General features: G+C 38.8%; 1 protein-coding gene across 1 annotated transcript in view; it reads left to right on the top strand.

Moving 5' to 3' along the window:
- The window catches only part of LOC126094514 (sterol regulatory element-binding protein 1), an 85,127-nt gene that overhangs the window by 46,207 nt on the left and 26,525 nt on the right, over positions 1 to 12,395 (top strand). Inside the window, exons 12-13 of the mRNA XM_049908925.1 lie at positions 349 to 680; positions 4,009 to 4,185. Coding sequence (XP_049764882.1) covers positions 349 to 680; positions 4,009 to 4,185 — 509 coding nt within the window. The remainder of the gene's footprint in view (positions 1 to 348; positions 681 to 4,008; positions 4,186 to 12,395) is intronic.

The following is a 12,395-nucleotide window of genomic DNA, read 5'->3' as shown; positions in this document are numbered from 1 at the left end:
CACACACACACACCACCTTTGTCCCTGGTTCGTGACATCTAGGACATTCCATAAGTTACACATGCTTCCTATGAAATGTTAAATTATGACCACTTCAAGAAGTTAAGCTATGCCTATCTGGATACAAATTTATTTAATTTGGGAGTTCCAAGCTAGGGCCAGCTCCAGAGATGCCTGCCTTGTAAGCTCTCTGTGTGCTCTGGTATACTTGGAGTACGTATCCCACAGTAGCTGTATAATACTAGCATGGGATTAAATGTCTCTGTTTCTCTTACAGCTGAGTTCAGGTTATTTGTTCTATATTGTGTATGATAAATGTAGCAGTTTTTTTTTTGTTTATGTTTGCAGGTAGTGAAGATGAAGTTGCGCACTGGTGGTCAGGTGTTATTGGTGTAGTTGCTTATTGGATGTTGGGTGAGGAAACTCAGGCAGAAAGGCTCTACGCCCGCGTTGAGGCAATGCCCGAGATACTGGAAAGCCTAGCTGACCCTTTGCCACGAGCTATGTTAGCCGCTTTCCGTGCTCGACGTGCTGCATTAGTACACTGCAGTAGCAGGAGTCCGGGAAGACGGGCACGCTCTTCAGCCCAACATGCATTGGCCCTGTGCAACACTGCAGGCAGTCTTCTTGATGAGAGTTTGACTTATGCAAGCTGCAGACCATCTGACAACACAGTTCTGGTGTGTAGTTGTAATGGTAGTAAAACTATGATCTTTTATCTTGCACAATATCATGCTGAATTATTGTGGGTAGTGTTGTATAAAAGCAGTTGTTAAAGATAACGATTTGTATTTTAAAGCTCATCTTCAGAAAACTGCATCTCTTTAGGAAATGCTTCTAGTGTTTCAGTAATAAGATTGCTCGACAAAATGTCTCTCAGTTTATTTAGTGATTTACATGCATTCTAATGCCATGTTTTCTCCATCGTCATTATGATGCATGCAAAAATCAACACAAGGAAGTCAAGCAAAGTAGTGTAGTGGATAAGATACTCATCCTGATTTAAGGCTTTCCAATGTTTCCTAAATTACCCAAGGCAACTGTTTCCTTCCTCCACCCTTCTCTGAGATAAAATTATCTTGAAAGATATTAATATTGGAAAGACACTTTGCTCATGTTGGAAAGACACTATGCTCCAACCTCCCTTTTTTTCGTGGCCTACAAGAAAATGAAACTAACAGCTACTGCTAAGGCTACATCAGAGCCTCAAACCTACCACATAAATGAGTGGTTTCCAGTATTTGATGCAAAAGTGCCATTGCCTTTGCAAGCTTACCATCAACACTTATATTCCAAAGAACCTCTAGATCCTGCATGTATGCCTATTATCAAAAATGCCATTGCCTTTGCAAAGCTTCTCATCAACACTTATATTCCAATCAGCCTCTATGTCCTGTACATATGTCCATTATCAAACATTGACAAATAATTTTGTCAATGGAGAAAAGAACAGCAACTGATTGTGAAATCTGTTATTTAATAACAGCAGATCTAGATTTCAACTATTACATAGTCATCTTCGTTGCATATAACAACAGGTTACATTAGTCCCAGAGTGTCACGTCATAAACAATATTGGTGGTGTAGCTCTTACAGGAGTTGATCTTAGACTCCGGTAAACTCTACACCACTATTCTCGTTTACTGAGTGACACTCAGGGCTAATGTTACCTGTTGTTATATGCACTGAAGATGTCTATGTAATAGTTTAAATCTAGATCTGCATTAATAAAACATTTCGATCAATTGCTGTTCTTTTTTCCATTGTTTATATTCAACAATTGCTGCACACTGAGATCACATGGATTCAAATGTGAGTAAAATGATTGTGTTTCCGATTCCATTAAATGCTCACTACCTACTGTGTCGTTAGTCCACTCACTAGGTGCTTTAGATTTGTGCAATCATTTTGTATAGTTTGAGTTTATGTATCAGATTCTCCACACACACACACACACACACACACACACACACACACACACACACACATTCACCGGGAGGGGGGGTTCACATGAATGCGCCAGACATAATTCATTTTCAGGTGAGCGGTTGACTTTTCTCATTTCTTGTTTGTTACTTCTGCGCTAGAATTTCCATTGTCTTAACATTTTGTTTCAGTTTGACTGGCTGTCTAAGAGAACTGGCTTTGAAGAAATTGCGTGGTTTTAAGCTTTGTTGTGCTGTCTTTGCTATATTATGATCATTTTCATTTCTCTCCTGGCAGTTAAAAATTTTAATGTTTATTTTCAGTTACTTGATGGAACAAAAAAAAAATCTCAAAGTTGAAGCTGTGTCTGCAATTGATACTTGCTTTATTTGTGTGTGTTTTTATGATGTGTTATGAATTTAGTTGTCAGCAGGTTGTTTCGTTTGATTCATGATCCCTGGTGTGCATTGTAGTTGCATTGCATGTGACATATAAAAGATGCAGTACTTCTACAATGCAACCCCAGTGTTCAGAAGCATCAGCAAAGTACAGTAATAGGATTATACTGTGAAATTTTATCATGTTAGATCTGCCAACAAAACTGTTTTTATCTCTCTTTCATTGCATTTAAATTGTATTTTCCGATAACAAATTCAACACCATATGCCATACATTAGTAGTTGAGAAAAGAAAAAAAGGGTATTTATTAATCCCAAAAGGGGAGACCGCACCTACTCATCTTCACCAATTTCATTCCCATTTATGGTGTACGCAAGACTTGGCCAAAAATGGAAGTAAGAGAAACGGGAGCTCCAGATGGCCAATTGGTTAGGAAAAAATAGCATTTCAGGCTTGGGTCAGTTCAGGCACAAGCCATTTATGTCAGCGTAATTTTCAGGCACCAGTGGGCGGGGCGCAATGGAAGAAGCATAGAATGGCAATCCAGCAGTCATGGGGACCGAGTCCCTAATGGAATTTTTGTTGTTGTTGTTAATTACACTGCTAATAAATAGAAATAACATACAGTATATTGTAATTATTAATATTTTCGTAAAAGCCATGAAAAGGAGAGGCAAAGGAAAATTTGGGATTGCAAGAAACTTCCAGGGAGGGAGTGTAATGCGTACAGGACTACTTCATACATAAAATTAGATACTTTTATTATTTTACAGGTTGTGATTTACATGTGCTGGGGCATTTTAATCGAAAGAACGGGAAGTAGTAATTTTCTCAGCTTCTTGAACACGTTTATAAACACCGCATTTTTTACAATGGCATGGTTGTTTTAAAGTTTGTATATAAAAACAATATTCTCGCTGTGTTCTGATAATAATCTAAAAAAATCCATGTTGCTCAGTCAAGAGCTAGCAACTGAATGAGCTCTGTAGCCATAGCTAGTGGTTTGCCCAGTGGCCAGTGGGCCGATTTTATCCATTGTGGGAACCAATTATTCAGTGCAGCTCCTGAGGCTGCTTGAAGGTCAAACTGAAATTAATGAAATACAATGTGCATCAATTACAATCCCTTCCTGGAAAGTTGTTTGCAGAGTCCTCATGGAAGCTGTAAGTACAGTAGTTCCTTGAAATTTATTTCAAATCTCAAATTTTCCTTTGCATTTCCTTTTCATGCCTTTTTTGAAAATAGTAATAAATACAATATATTAAGCATAATTTTGGTTTATTTTCAGTGTAAGTAATGTAAAAATTGAGAATAAAAAAGTTTCATAGTAGAGAACTGATCCCACAACCCTCAGATTACCATTTAGTACTCTTTCTGCTGTGCCAACTGCTGCCTGGAAATAGCACTAACATAAATGGCACATACCTGTCCGGCTGGCACTAAAAGTGCTATTTTTTCTAAATGCCATGGCATCTGTAGCTCCCACTTGTCACTTTCATTTCTGGGTAAGCCCTGTATGTACCATAAATTTGGACGGAATTAGTGATGACAAGTAGGTATGGTACCCATGTCAGATGAGTATTGTGCTTGGAAAATGTTAAAATATTTGCTGTTATTGCCTGTAAATATCTGTGTGTACTCATCAGCTTGTATATTAAACCTTAATCTTACTTCCCTCTCCAGCTTGCTCAGTTACTCATATGTGACTGTCTTCTTGAGACGAGAACATCTTTGTGGGAAGATGAAATGGGCGATGTGGATGTGAACTCAACAAACATCACAGTTCCAGTCTCCAATGCAGTTCTTACAGGATTTCAGAGGGATCTGTCATCTTTGAGACGTCTTGCTCAACTTGTACCTGTAAGAAAGTAACTTCTTTACTACAGTTATTTAATATTTACATTTTCTGATTTGTTATTTTCCAGTGATTGGTCTTTTCATTCTCTGTGTCTTATTTTCATTTTACCTTTCAGTTAGCATAACTAAATTCAGTTTTGTACAGTTTCTGGAAATACAGTATATGAACAAATGAACTAAAGAAAAAATCTAAACAGCTAAATAATGTAGGAAAAGACAGATTGCTACTTATTGTAAGGAACACACCTTAAGTGGCAGTCATGCACAGTTAAGAGACACTTACATCAGGCTTTTGGTCACAGCCTTCATCAACAAGAGAGAAACACACACTATTCGTACACACAAGCACGTGCACCTCATGCGCACATGACTGCCAACTCCAGCATCTCGGGGCAGAATACTGAAGTTGGCAGTCGTGTGTGCATGAGGTGTGCTTGCTTGTGTGTATGAATGATGCGGGTTTCTCTCTTGCTAATGAGGGTTGCAGCCAAAAGCTTTATGCCTGTCTACAACTTAATGTGTCTTCTTTTGGTAAGTAACACTCTCTTTTCCTATAGTTGATATTCCTACCTGGAGCTTCCATCATTTGATTTAAACAGCTAAATATTTTAAGAGTTTCAATTTTTAGAAACTGAAGGAATACCACCTAAGGTAGATATATGAAAGCAGATTTGAAACTTTATCCTTTTTAATTAATGACTATGTATCTTCCTAATAGTACATAAATCATAACTATAATGGACAGTACTGAAGTATTCAGTTCAGTTTATGAAATAGAATAAGCAACTGATTTGAGGTCAGAAGAAGTCACGGTGTCAAGAGCATCTGTTATGAAAAAAATCCATCGTAATTATGTACCCTTCTCAGTCTTTCATGTTTCCTCAGACATAATTAAGAAGATAACTTACAACAGAATATCACATCTACATCTGTATTTTGCAAGCCACTTGATGGTGTGTAGAGGAGGGTATTTTGTGCACCACTGTCACTGCCCTCCTTTCCTGTTCCAGGCATGAATGGTGTTTGGGAAGAATGATTGTTGGTAATCCAGTGTGTGAGCTTGAATCTCTATGATTTTATGTTCATGATCGATTTGCGAGAAATACTTAGGAGAAAGCAATGTATTGGTTGACACTTCTGCTCGTTGAATTTTAACAGTAAATCACTTCATGATGCACAATGCTGCATCTTTCTGCCTATTGATACACAATACATTACGTTTGTACACTGAAGAGCCAAAGAAACTGGTACAACTGCCTAATATCGTGAAGGGCCTCCACGAGCACACAGAAGTGCTGCAACATGACATGGCATGGACACAATTAATGTTTGAAGTATTACTAGAGGGAATTGATACCATGAAGCCTGCAGGACTGTCCATAAATCTGTAAGAGTATGAGGGGGTAGAGATCTCTTCTGAACAGCATGTTGCAAGCAAGACATCCCAGGTATGCTTAATAATGTTTATGTTTGTGGAGTTTGGTTGCCAGCGGAAGTGTTTAAACCCAGAAGATTGTTCCCGAAGCCACTCTGTAACAATTCTGGGCATGTGGCATATCGCATTGTCCTGCTGAAATTGTCAAGTCGACAGAATGCGCATTGGACATGAATGGATGCAGGTGATCAGACAGGATGCTGACGTACGTGTCACCTGTCAAAGTTGTATCTAGATATATCAGGGGTCCCATATCACTCCCAACTGCACTCACCTCACACCATTACAGAGCCTCGACCAACTTGAACAGTCCTCTGCTGACATGCAGGATCCATGGATTCATGAGGTTGTCTCTATACCCGTCCAGTTCCATCCACTCGATCCAATTTGAAATGAGACTCGTCCGACCATGCAACATGTTTCCAGTCATCAACAGTCCAATGTCAGTGTTGGCAGGCCCAGGTGAAGCGTAAAGCTTTGTGTCATGCAGTCATCAAGGGTACCCAAGTGGGTCGTCGGCTCTGAAAGCCCGTATCGATGATGTTTCGTTGAATGGTTTTCACGCTGACACTTATTGATGGCCCAGCATTGAAATCAGCAGCAATATGAAAAAGGGTTGCAATTCTGTGTCGTTGAATGATTCTCTTCAGTCGTTGTTGGCCCCATTCTTGCTGTATCTTTTTCCGGCTGCAGCAACATAGTAGATTTGATGTTTTACTAGATTTCCGATATTCACTGTACACTCATGAAATGGTTGTATGGGAAAATCCCCAGTTTTCCAGTCGTTTATTAGAGTCCAACTGATGTGATCAGAAGCCCAAGAGAGGCGCTCCAGACAATATCAAGTTGTTGGCAAAGGCACTCACATCAGTTGTCAACTGCCATAGCCCGTTTATGCCATATTTTTCCACGCTGTCCTAATCTATAAGTTCGTCGTATGTTCCACATTGATTTCTGTTGTTCTTTCACACAGTGTGCTTGTCTGTTAGCACTGACAGCTCTGTGCAGGCACTAATGCTCTGTCGTTGACTGAAGGTTGTTGGTCACTGTGTTGTCCGTGGTAAGAGGTATTGCGTGAAATTTGGTATTCTCGGCACATTATTGACACTTTGGATCTTTGAATATTGAATTCTGTAACCATTTCCAAAACGTAATGTCCCATGTGTCTAGCTCCAATTACTATTCCGTGTTCAAACATCAGAAACCTTTTTACTTGCATCACATGAGTACAAATGACAGCTTAGCCAATGCACTACCATTTTATACCTTGTATATGTGATACTACTGCAATTTGTATATATGCATATCACTACCCCTGACGTTTGTCGCTTCAGTGGGTATTGTGAATGGTGATGGTCCTTTGGCAGTTTCCCGGAAGATACTTTTATGTCTGAAGACTTCTTCCTATTAAGAAAGTGTTCTTGACAGTCGGTGACTGGAAAAATTTGCATTTTACGATAAATGCAAAATAGTTACTAAATGTGCCTCAAAATGCAAAACGCGAAATTACTTAATAGATGCTATTTTTTAACGAATTGTGTCCAGATGAACTATTTTATCAGAGATAGTTTGAAATAACTGTTATTTTCTGCTCATAAATATCAAAAATGTAACCCTTTTGAGTTACTGTTACTGTACATCATCTAGCAAAGCCAAATCTGGAAAGATTGTGTGTAAGAAACTGTTCACAAAATAAAAAGTGTACAAATGCAATGACATATCAATGCATTCTGTTTTGCCATGCCAATTGCAGGTGATTGAATGGTCTATTTAAAGATGCATTCTGCATAATGCAATGTAGTGTTCAGCTGTGGGACCCAGCATTTTCTAACAGAGAAATGTGTATGTTTGTTTGTTAACTAAAGCTCAGAAGATGGTATAATGTGAACACTTTAACATGGCTAATTAGGTGGCAGATGTTTTGAACTGTGGTTGCGTCAAATACCGCTAGAGGTTGGGCCTGAACTATGTTAACAACATTCTGCTAACCTCAACAAGTAGCTGCATGGTAGCCATCCCCACATTCTTTGTGTTGTGTGTTTCTCATCATTTTAATTTCTTATTTTGAAATAATTGAAGCAACTAATCTTGGTCCATCAAGGATTTTGATTACAACCCTTTCAACACCAGAAGATATTGGCAATACCTATGACAATGTGTCAGTTCTGCTGTAGGCTACTGTCCTATGAAAGAAGGGCAGGTCTTGTTTCCCCATACTGCTCCTCATCCCTCTGGAAGTCAAACTACTAGCTTGCGTACACACGTAGCCATCTGCCAATATAGCCTATAGTGCCCACACACTGTGCTACAGCGACTGGAAAACAAAATCTGTAATGTTTTTTGACTGTGTCGAAATTCTGCTCCTAACATTAAAACAGAGTTACTGTATGTTCGGTTCTACATCTCCGATAGTTACCTTGTTAGTTCTATCTGGCGTATTGTCAAGCAGGGGTCACACGGCTATGAATGTCTGTGAAAGGTCAAAATTACTAGCCTGCAGATTTTGTAATCATCAAATTGGGCAGTAAAAGACAAATAATGTCTATAAACACCTTAAATTGTAGACACTTTCAGTTTACCAGTGAGAAAATGTTGCTGCTTTTCAATAGAACAACCGTTTTTGAAAGTTTAAATAGTCATCTCCTCCTTTTTTTCCTTCTTTTTTTATGGTTAATTCCCGAGAACTAGGCTTTGTTGTTCTTCACTCATAGTGTGACAACCTTTTAAATTTGTGTAGCTAAACATTTAGAAAAAACGTTTAAAAAGTGGACATGAACTTCAACAAAAATAGACATGAAGTTTGCAAAAAGTAGGTGTAAACTTTGCCAAAAGTAGATGGGAATTCTGCCAAAAATGATGTTAAATTTTCTAGTCCTTACTAGTGGCTGCTCTGTTTTGTTCTGATCTGTTAGCTAGGAGCTTTTAAATCCAATCACACAACTGGTCCGATACGCAGTGCCCTCATAGGTGACAGTACAGAACTTTAACATTAGCCTTTTGGAAGTAAAGAAACACAGCATCAACCTGGCTTCCAGTATCTGCTGCCTTCTGCAACTCGTCCACAAACAAGTTGACTTGGTATCACATAACCGTTATTTGCTAAATCCGTGCTGATTCCTTTCATGAGATTTTGATCCTACAGAAATGTAATAATAAAACATGTTCCAAAAATTGTATAAAATGCTGATATCAGTGATACGGGCCTAAAGTTTAGTGCATCTGTCCAATGCTCCTTCTTGAAAATGGAAATAACCTGCCCCATTTGTCCAGTCACTAGCAATACTTTGTTCTTGCATCAAACCTACAGTACACTGCTGGTGGAGGAGGAGCAAGTTCTTGTGCATACTCTGTGTAGAATCACAAGCGTGCCCCATCAGATCCAGTGGTTTTTCCTCTGTGAAGTGTTCACTTATTTCAGTATCTGTCATTTGGACATTTTTAGGACAATTTTAAAAAGTATGACCCTCCTAGAAAACAGAAATAGCCTGCACCTTTTGTATTTTATACAATTTTTGAAACATGTTTTATTATTACATTTCTGTAGTATGAAGTTTTGAGCATAAATTGACAAAGTTCAAGAATATTGTACAGTACATTTTAAATGAGTGTCTGGTTTTAACATGGCTGGCTGTTAGATATGTATAGCTGTAGTTTGACCGTGTACTTCCCATACTTATCTTCTAGACACAAAGACCAAAGGTGTAATTACTACAGTAAATTCAAACAATGTTAATCTTCTACACCACTAACCAGGAAAAACTTCCCATGCCAGTTGTTCAGGGCGACAATGATTGAACTACATGAAATAAAATTGTCGTCATTTCTAAATGGTTTGCATTAGGATGTTTAATCTGCATGGTTGGCTGTGGGGCCTGATGGGAATTACTGTGTGCATGCGTACACGCGTTGTTTTTGTGAGCCATTTTTATTTGGATGGGTTCGTCAACAAGCAAAATTGGCACATTTGGAGGACTGAGAATCAGCATTTCGTGATCAAGAAGTCTCTTCACCCTCAGCGGGTGACTGTGTGGTGTGCAGTGTTCAGTCATGGAATAATCATTGTGGTGTTCCTTGTTTTGGCACAGCGAATACCAAATAGTATGTGATGGTTTTGGAAGATGATAACATTGCCATTATCCAAAGTGACCCTGATTTTGACCAAATGTGGTTTATGCAAGATGGAGCTCGACCCCATTGAAGCAGGAGAGTGTTTGATGTCCTGAAGGAGCACTTTGGGGATCGCATTCTGGCTCTGGGGTACACAGAGGCCACTGGCATGGGCCTCGACTGGCTGCCATATTCTCCAAATCTGAACTCATGCAGCTGCTTTCTGTGAGGCTATATTAAAGATAACATGTATAGCAATAACCCTAAAACCATAGTCGAAAACAGTCATACAGGTCTTCGGCAGCATCAATGTTCTGACACTCAGCAGGTCATTCAGAATTTCGCTATTCATCTGCAACACATCATCGCCAATGATAGCACACATATCTGTAGTGACATTTAAATGTTGAAAAAAGTGTGTGCAGACCATATTTTGTATGTAATTTAATGTTTTTTTCGTAGTGTTCAATAACTGTCACACTGTAAGTTAAAAGTTCAAATATTTCCATGTCCTTCAAATACACTGACCAAAAAATGTACTACACAATAAATGATGATTAATTATCTGTTTAATCAAAGTGTAGCAGTCTATGTGATAACTTTTGACAGTGCATTGTATTGGCATTGCTCTGGATGTATAAAATTGGAGTGTAGCTGTGCAACCTGAAAGACACATCTCCGGATGTGAGGAAATAATGTTTCTCACTCTTCTAGCTCTTCCTTGCGTTGATCTCTGGCCACCAGATGTGTTTGTAGAGTTTTTCTGTGATTATCGTAATCAGCTTTCAAGAATAAACATGCTGTTAAGCCCTGGAGGTGGTCACAAAATGCGTTATGTTGCCGAAGTAGTGAGAACGAAAACTTTCACGATTTCCAGAATCGTGAGAAGGTAGAGGGGAAACTGGCAACAACACATGGAAGCTGAGATCAGTCTCAATAAGATCAGTATCAGCAAGAGACAACCACTTCTATCAATTCAAAGTCTTCACAATTGTCACACTACAGCTGCTGAAGCACAAAATTGACTCCACCAAGTTTGAGGGGTCAGTGTTACCAATCTTCAATCGAGAAGACCTGCTACAGCCCCAGAAAGAGAGCATTACACAGCTCATCTGTGTCTCGCTGGGGAATATAGTGGCTGGAAAGTACAAAAATGGGAGCATATGTTGTTCATTGATGAGTCTTGATTTGGCCTGCAATCCCCTAATGGTAGAGAGAGGCTCTGGAGAGCTTTGGAAAAATATTCCCCATGCATATTCTCATTCAGGACACCTTTTCATGGTGGTTTTTGGATGTGGACAGGAATCATCCTGACTGCAAAGACGAATTTGGTCTCCGTGGACCATAGGAGTCGTACAGCGCATTGATATGTGCAGGAAATTATTGTGGATCATGTTTTTTGCCTTTTGCTTCATTTATTGGTGATGGCTTTAGACCAATGCATCACACTGCATGCCTACATGTTCTGAGAATTGCGCAAGAGTTACTGGATGAAGCGGAGACTCGGCTATGGCTTGGCATGCTCAAAGCCCTAATTTGAATCCTATTCAACATTTATGGGACTAACTGGAGAGAAGGTCTATCAGCTCCTTCCAGAGATCTAAGATGGCCTGTGGGAGGTTCTCCTGAAAAAATGGGAGATGATCCCTCAAGAGGACGTTGCAGCATTAATCGGGAGCATATCTGATAGGTTGAATCCCTTGATAGTGCAAGAGGAGGTATTACACACCTCTAAAGATATGAAGAGAGGATTGTCAAGTGAAGAGTGAAGTGTTGAAAACCAAAATGGACATACATTACCTTCATGAACTTTCCCAAAATTTGCTTGAAGTGTGAATCCATTTGTGTTCTTTCTGTCTCTTGCTTAGTTTGTTTGTAATTATCTTCTATTATTAGCTCTTTTTTTATCCATTGTTAAATACCTAGATGAAGCCATACATAATATTTTATCATTAAGTATTAAGTTAGTGTCATATAAGTGATTAATTTAAAAAAAATTTTAAAAAAAACTCAAGTGTTGTGTATTTTGTGCCGCTTAGTGTGCATTGACAAACTAATAAAGTATCACTCATGATTATTCTTCATCACAAAAGTTTCTCTAACTTCCTTTACAACTTCTCAGTATTGTTGTTATATAATTTTTCGGTGTGTCTGCACACCTCCAGGTCAGAGTGATGATCCATGAAATGCTTATTGCTGTGTCCCAGCAAGTATTTCCTCTCACTGAGGCGCTGTGATTGCTGTCCTGTCCTGTGCTAAAGACAGACATCATCCCTCAATTCAGCTCTCCACATGCAAACTAAAATCAAATCAACACGCAATATCTGAATATTTATATTTGACATTTTATGTTGTGATTTTGTTACTATAGAAATTACTTTTGTTGTGAGTATCGTTTGTCAGTAAGATGATGCAGTATTACACCTCGCTTCTGTTTTGATGTAAGTATGGTCAGTGTGTCTGACTGATTCAGCATAAGACCAAAAACTTCTTAGGATTTTCTATCAGATTGGTAGATAGAATTTTACTTTTGAAGTCATTGAAAGTCTCTCACATGTGGCACACCTTACAATAATTTTTGCTTTTATTTGTTTGTCTTTGTGTCTTTTTCCTACATTTAAATCTGCAGTGATGCTCACTCTGTCTTCAGAGCAGCTTTCTAACACAACTA

This window comes from Schistocerca cancellata, chromosome 8 (genome assembly GCF_023864275.1).
Source record: "Schistocerca cancellata isolate TAMUIC-IGC-003103 chromosome 8, iqSchCanc2.1, whole genome shotgun sequence".
Lineage (NCBI taxonomy): Eukaryota > Metazoa > Arthropoda > Insecta > Orthoptera > Acrididae > Schistocerca > Schistocerca cancellata.
Note: the sequence above shows the minus strand (reverse complement) of the source record. Positions and strands in the feature narration are given on the sequence as shown.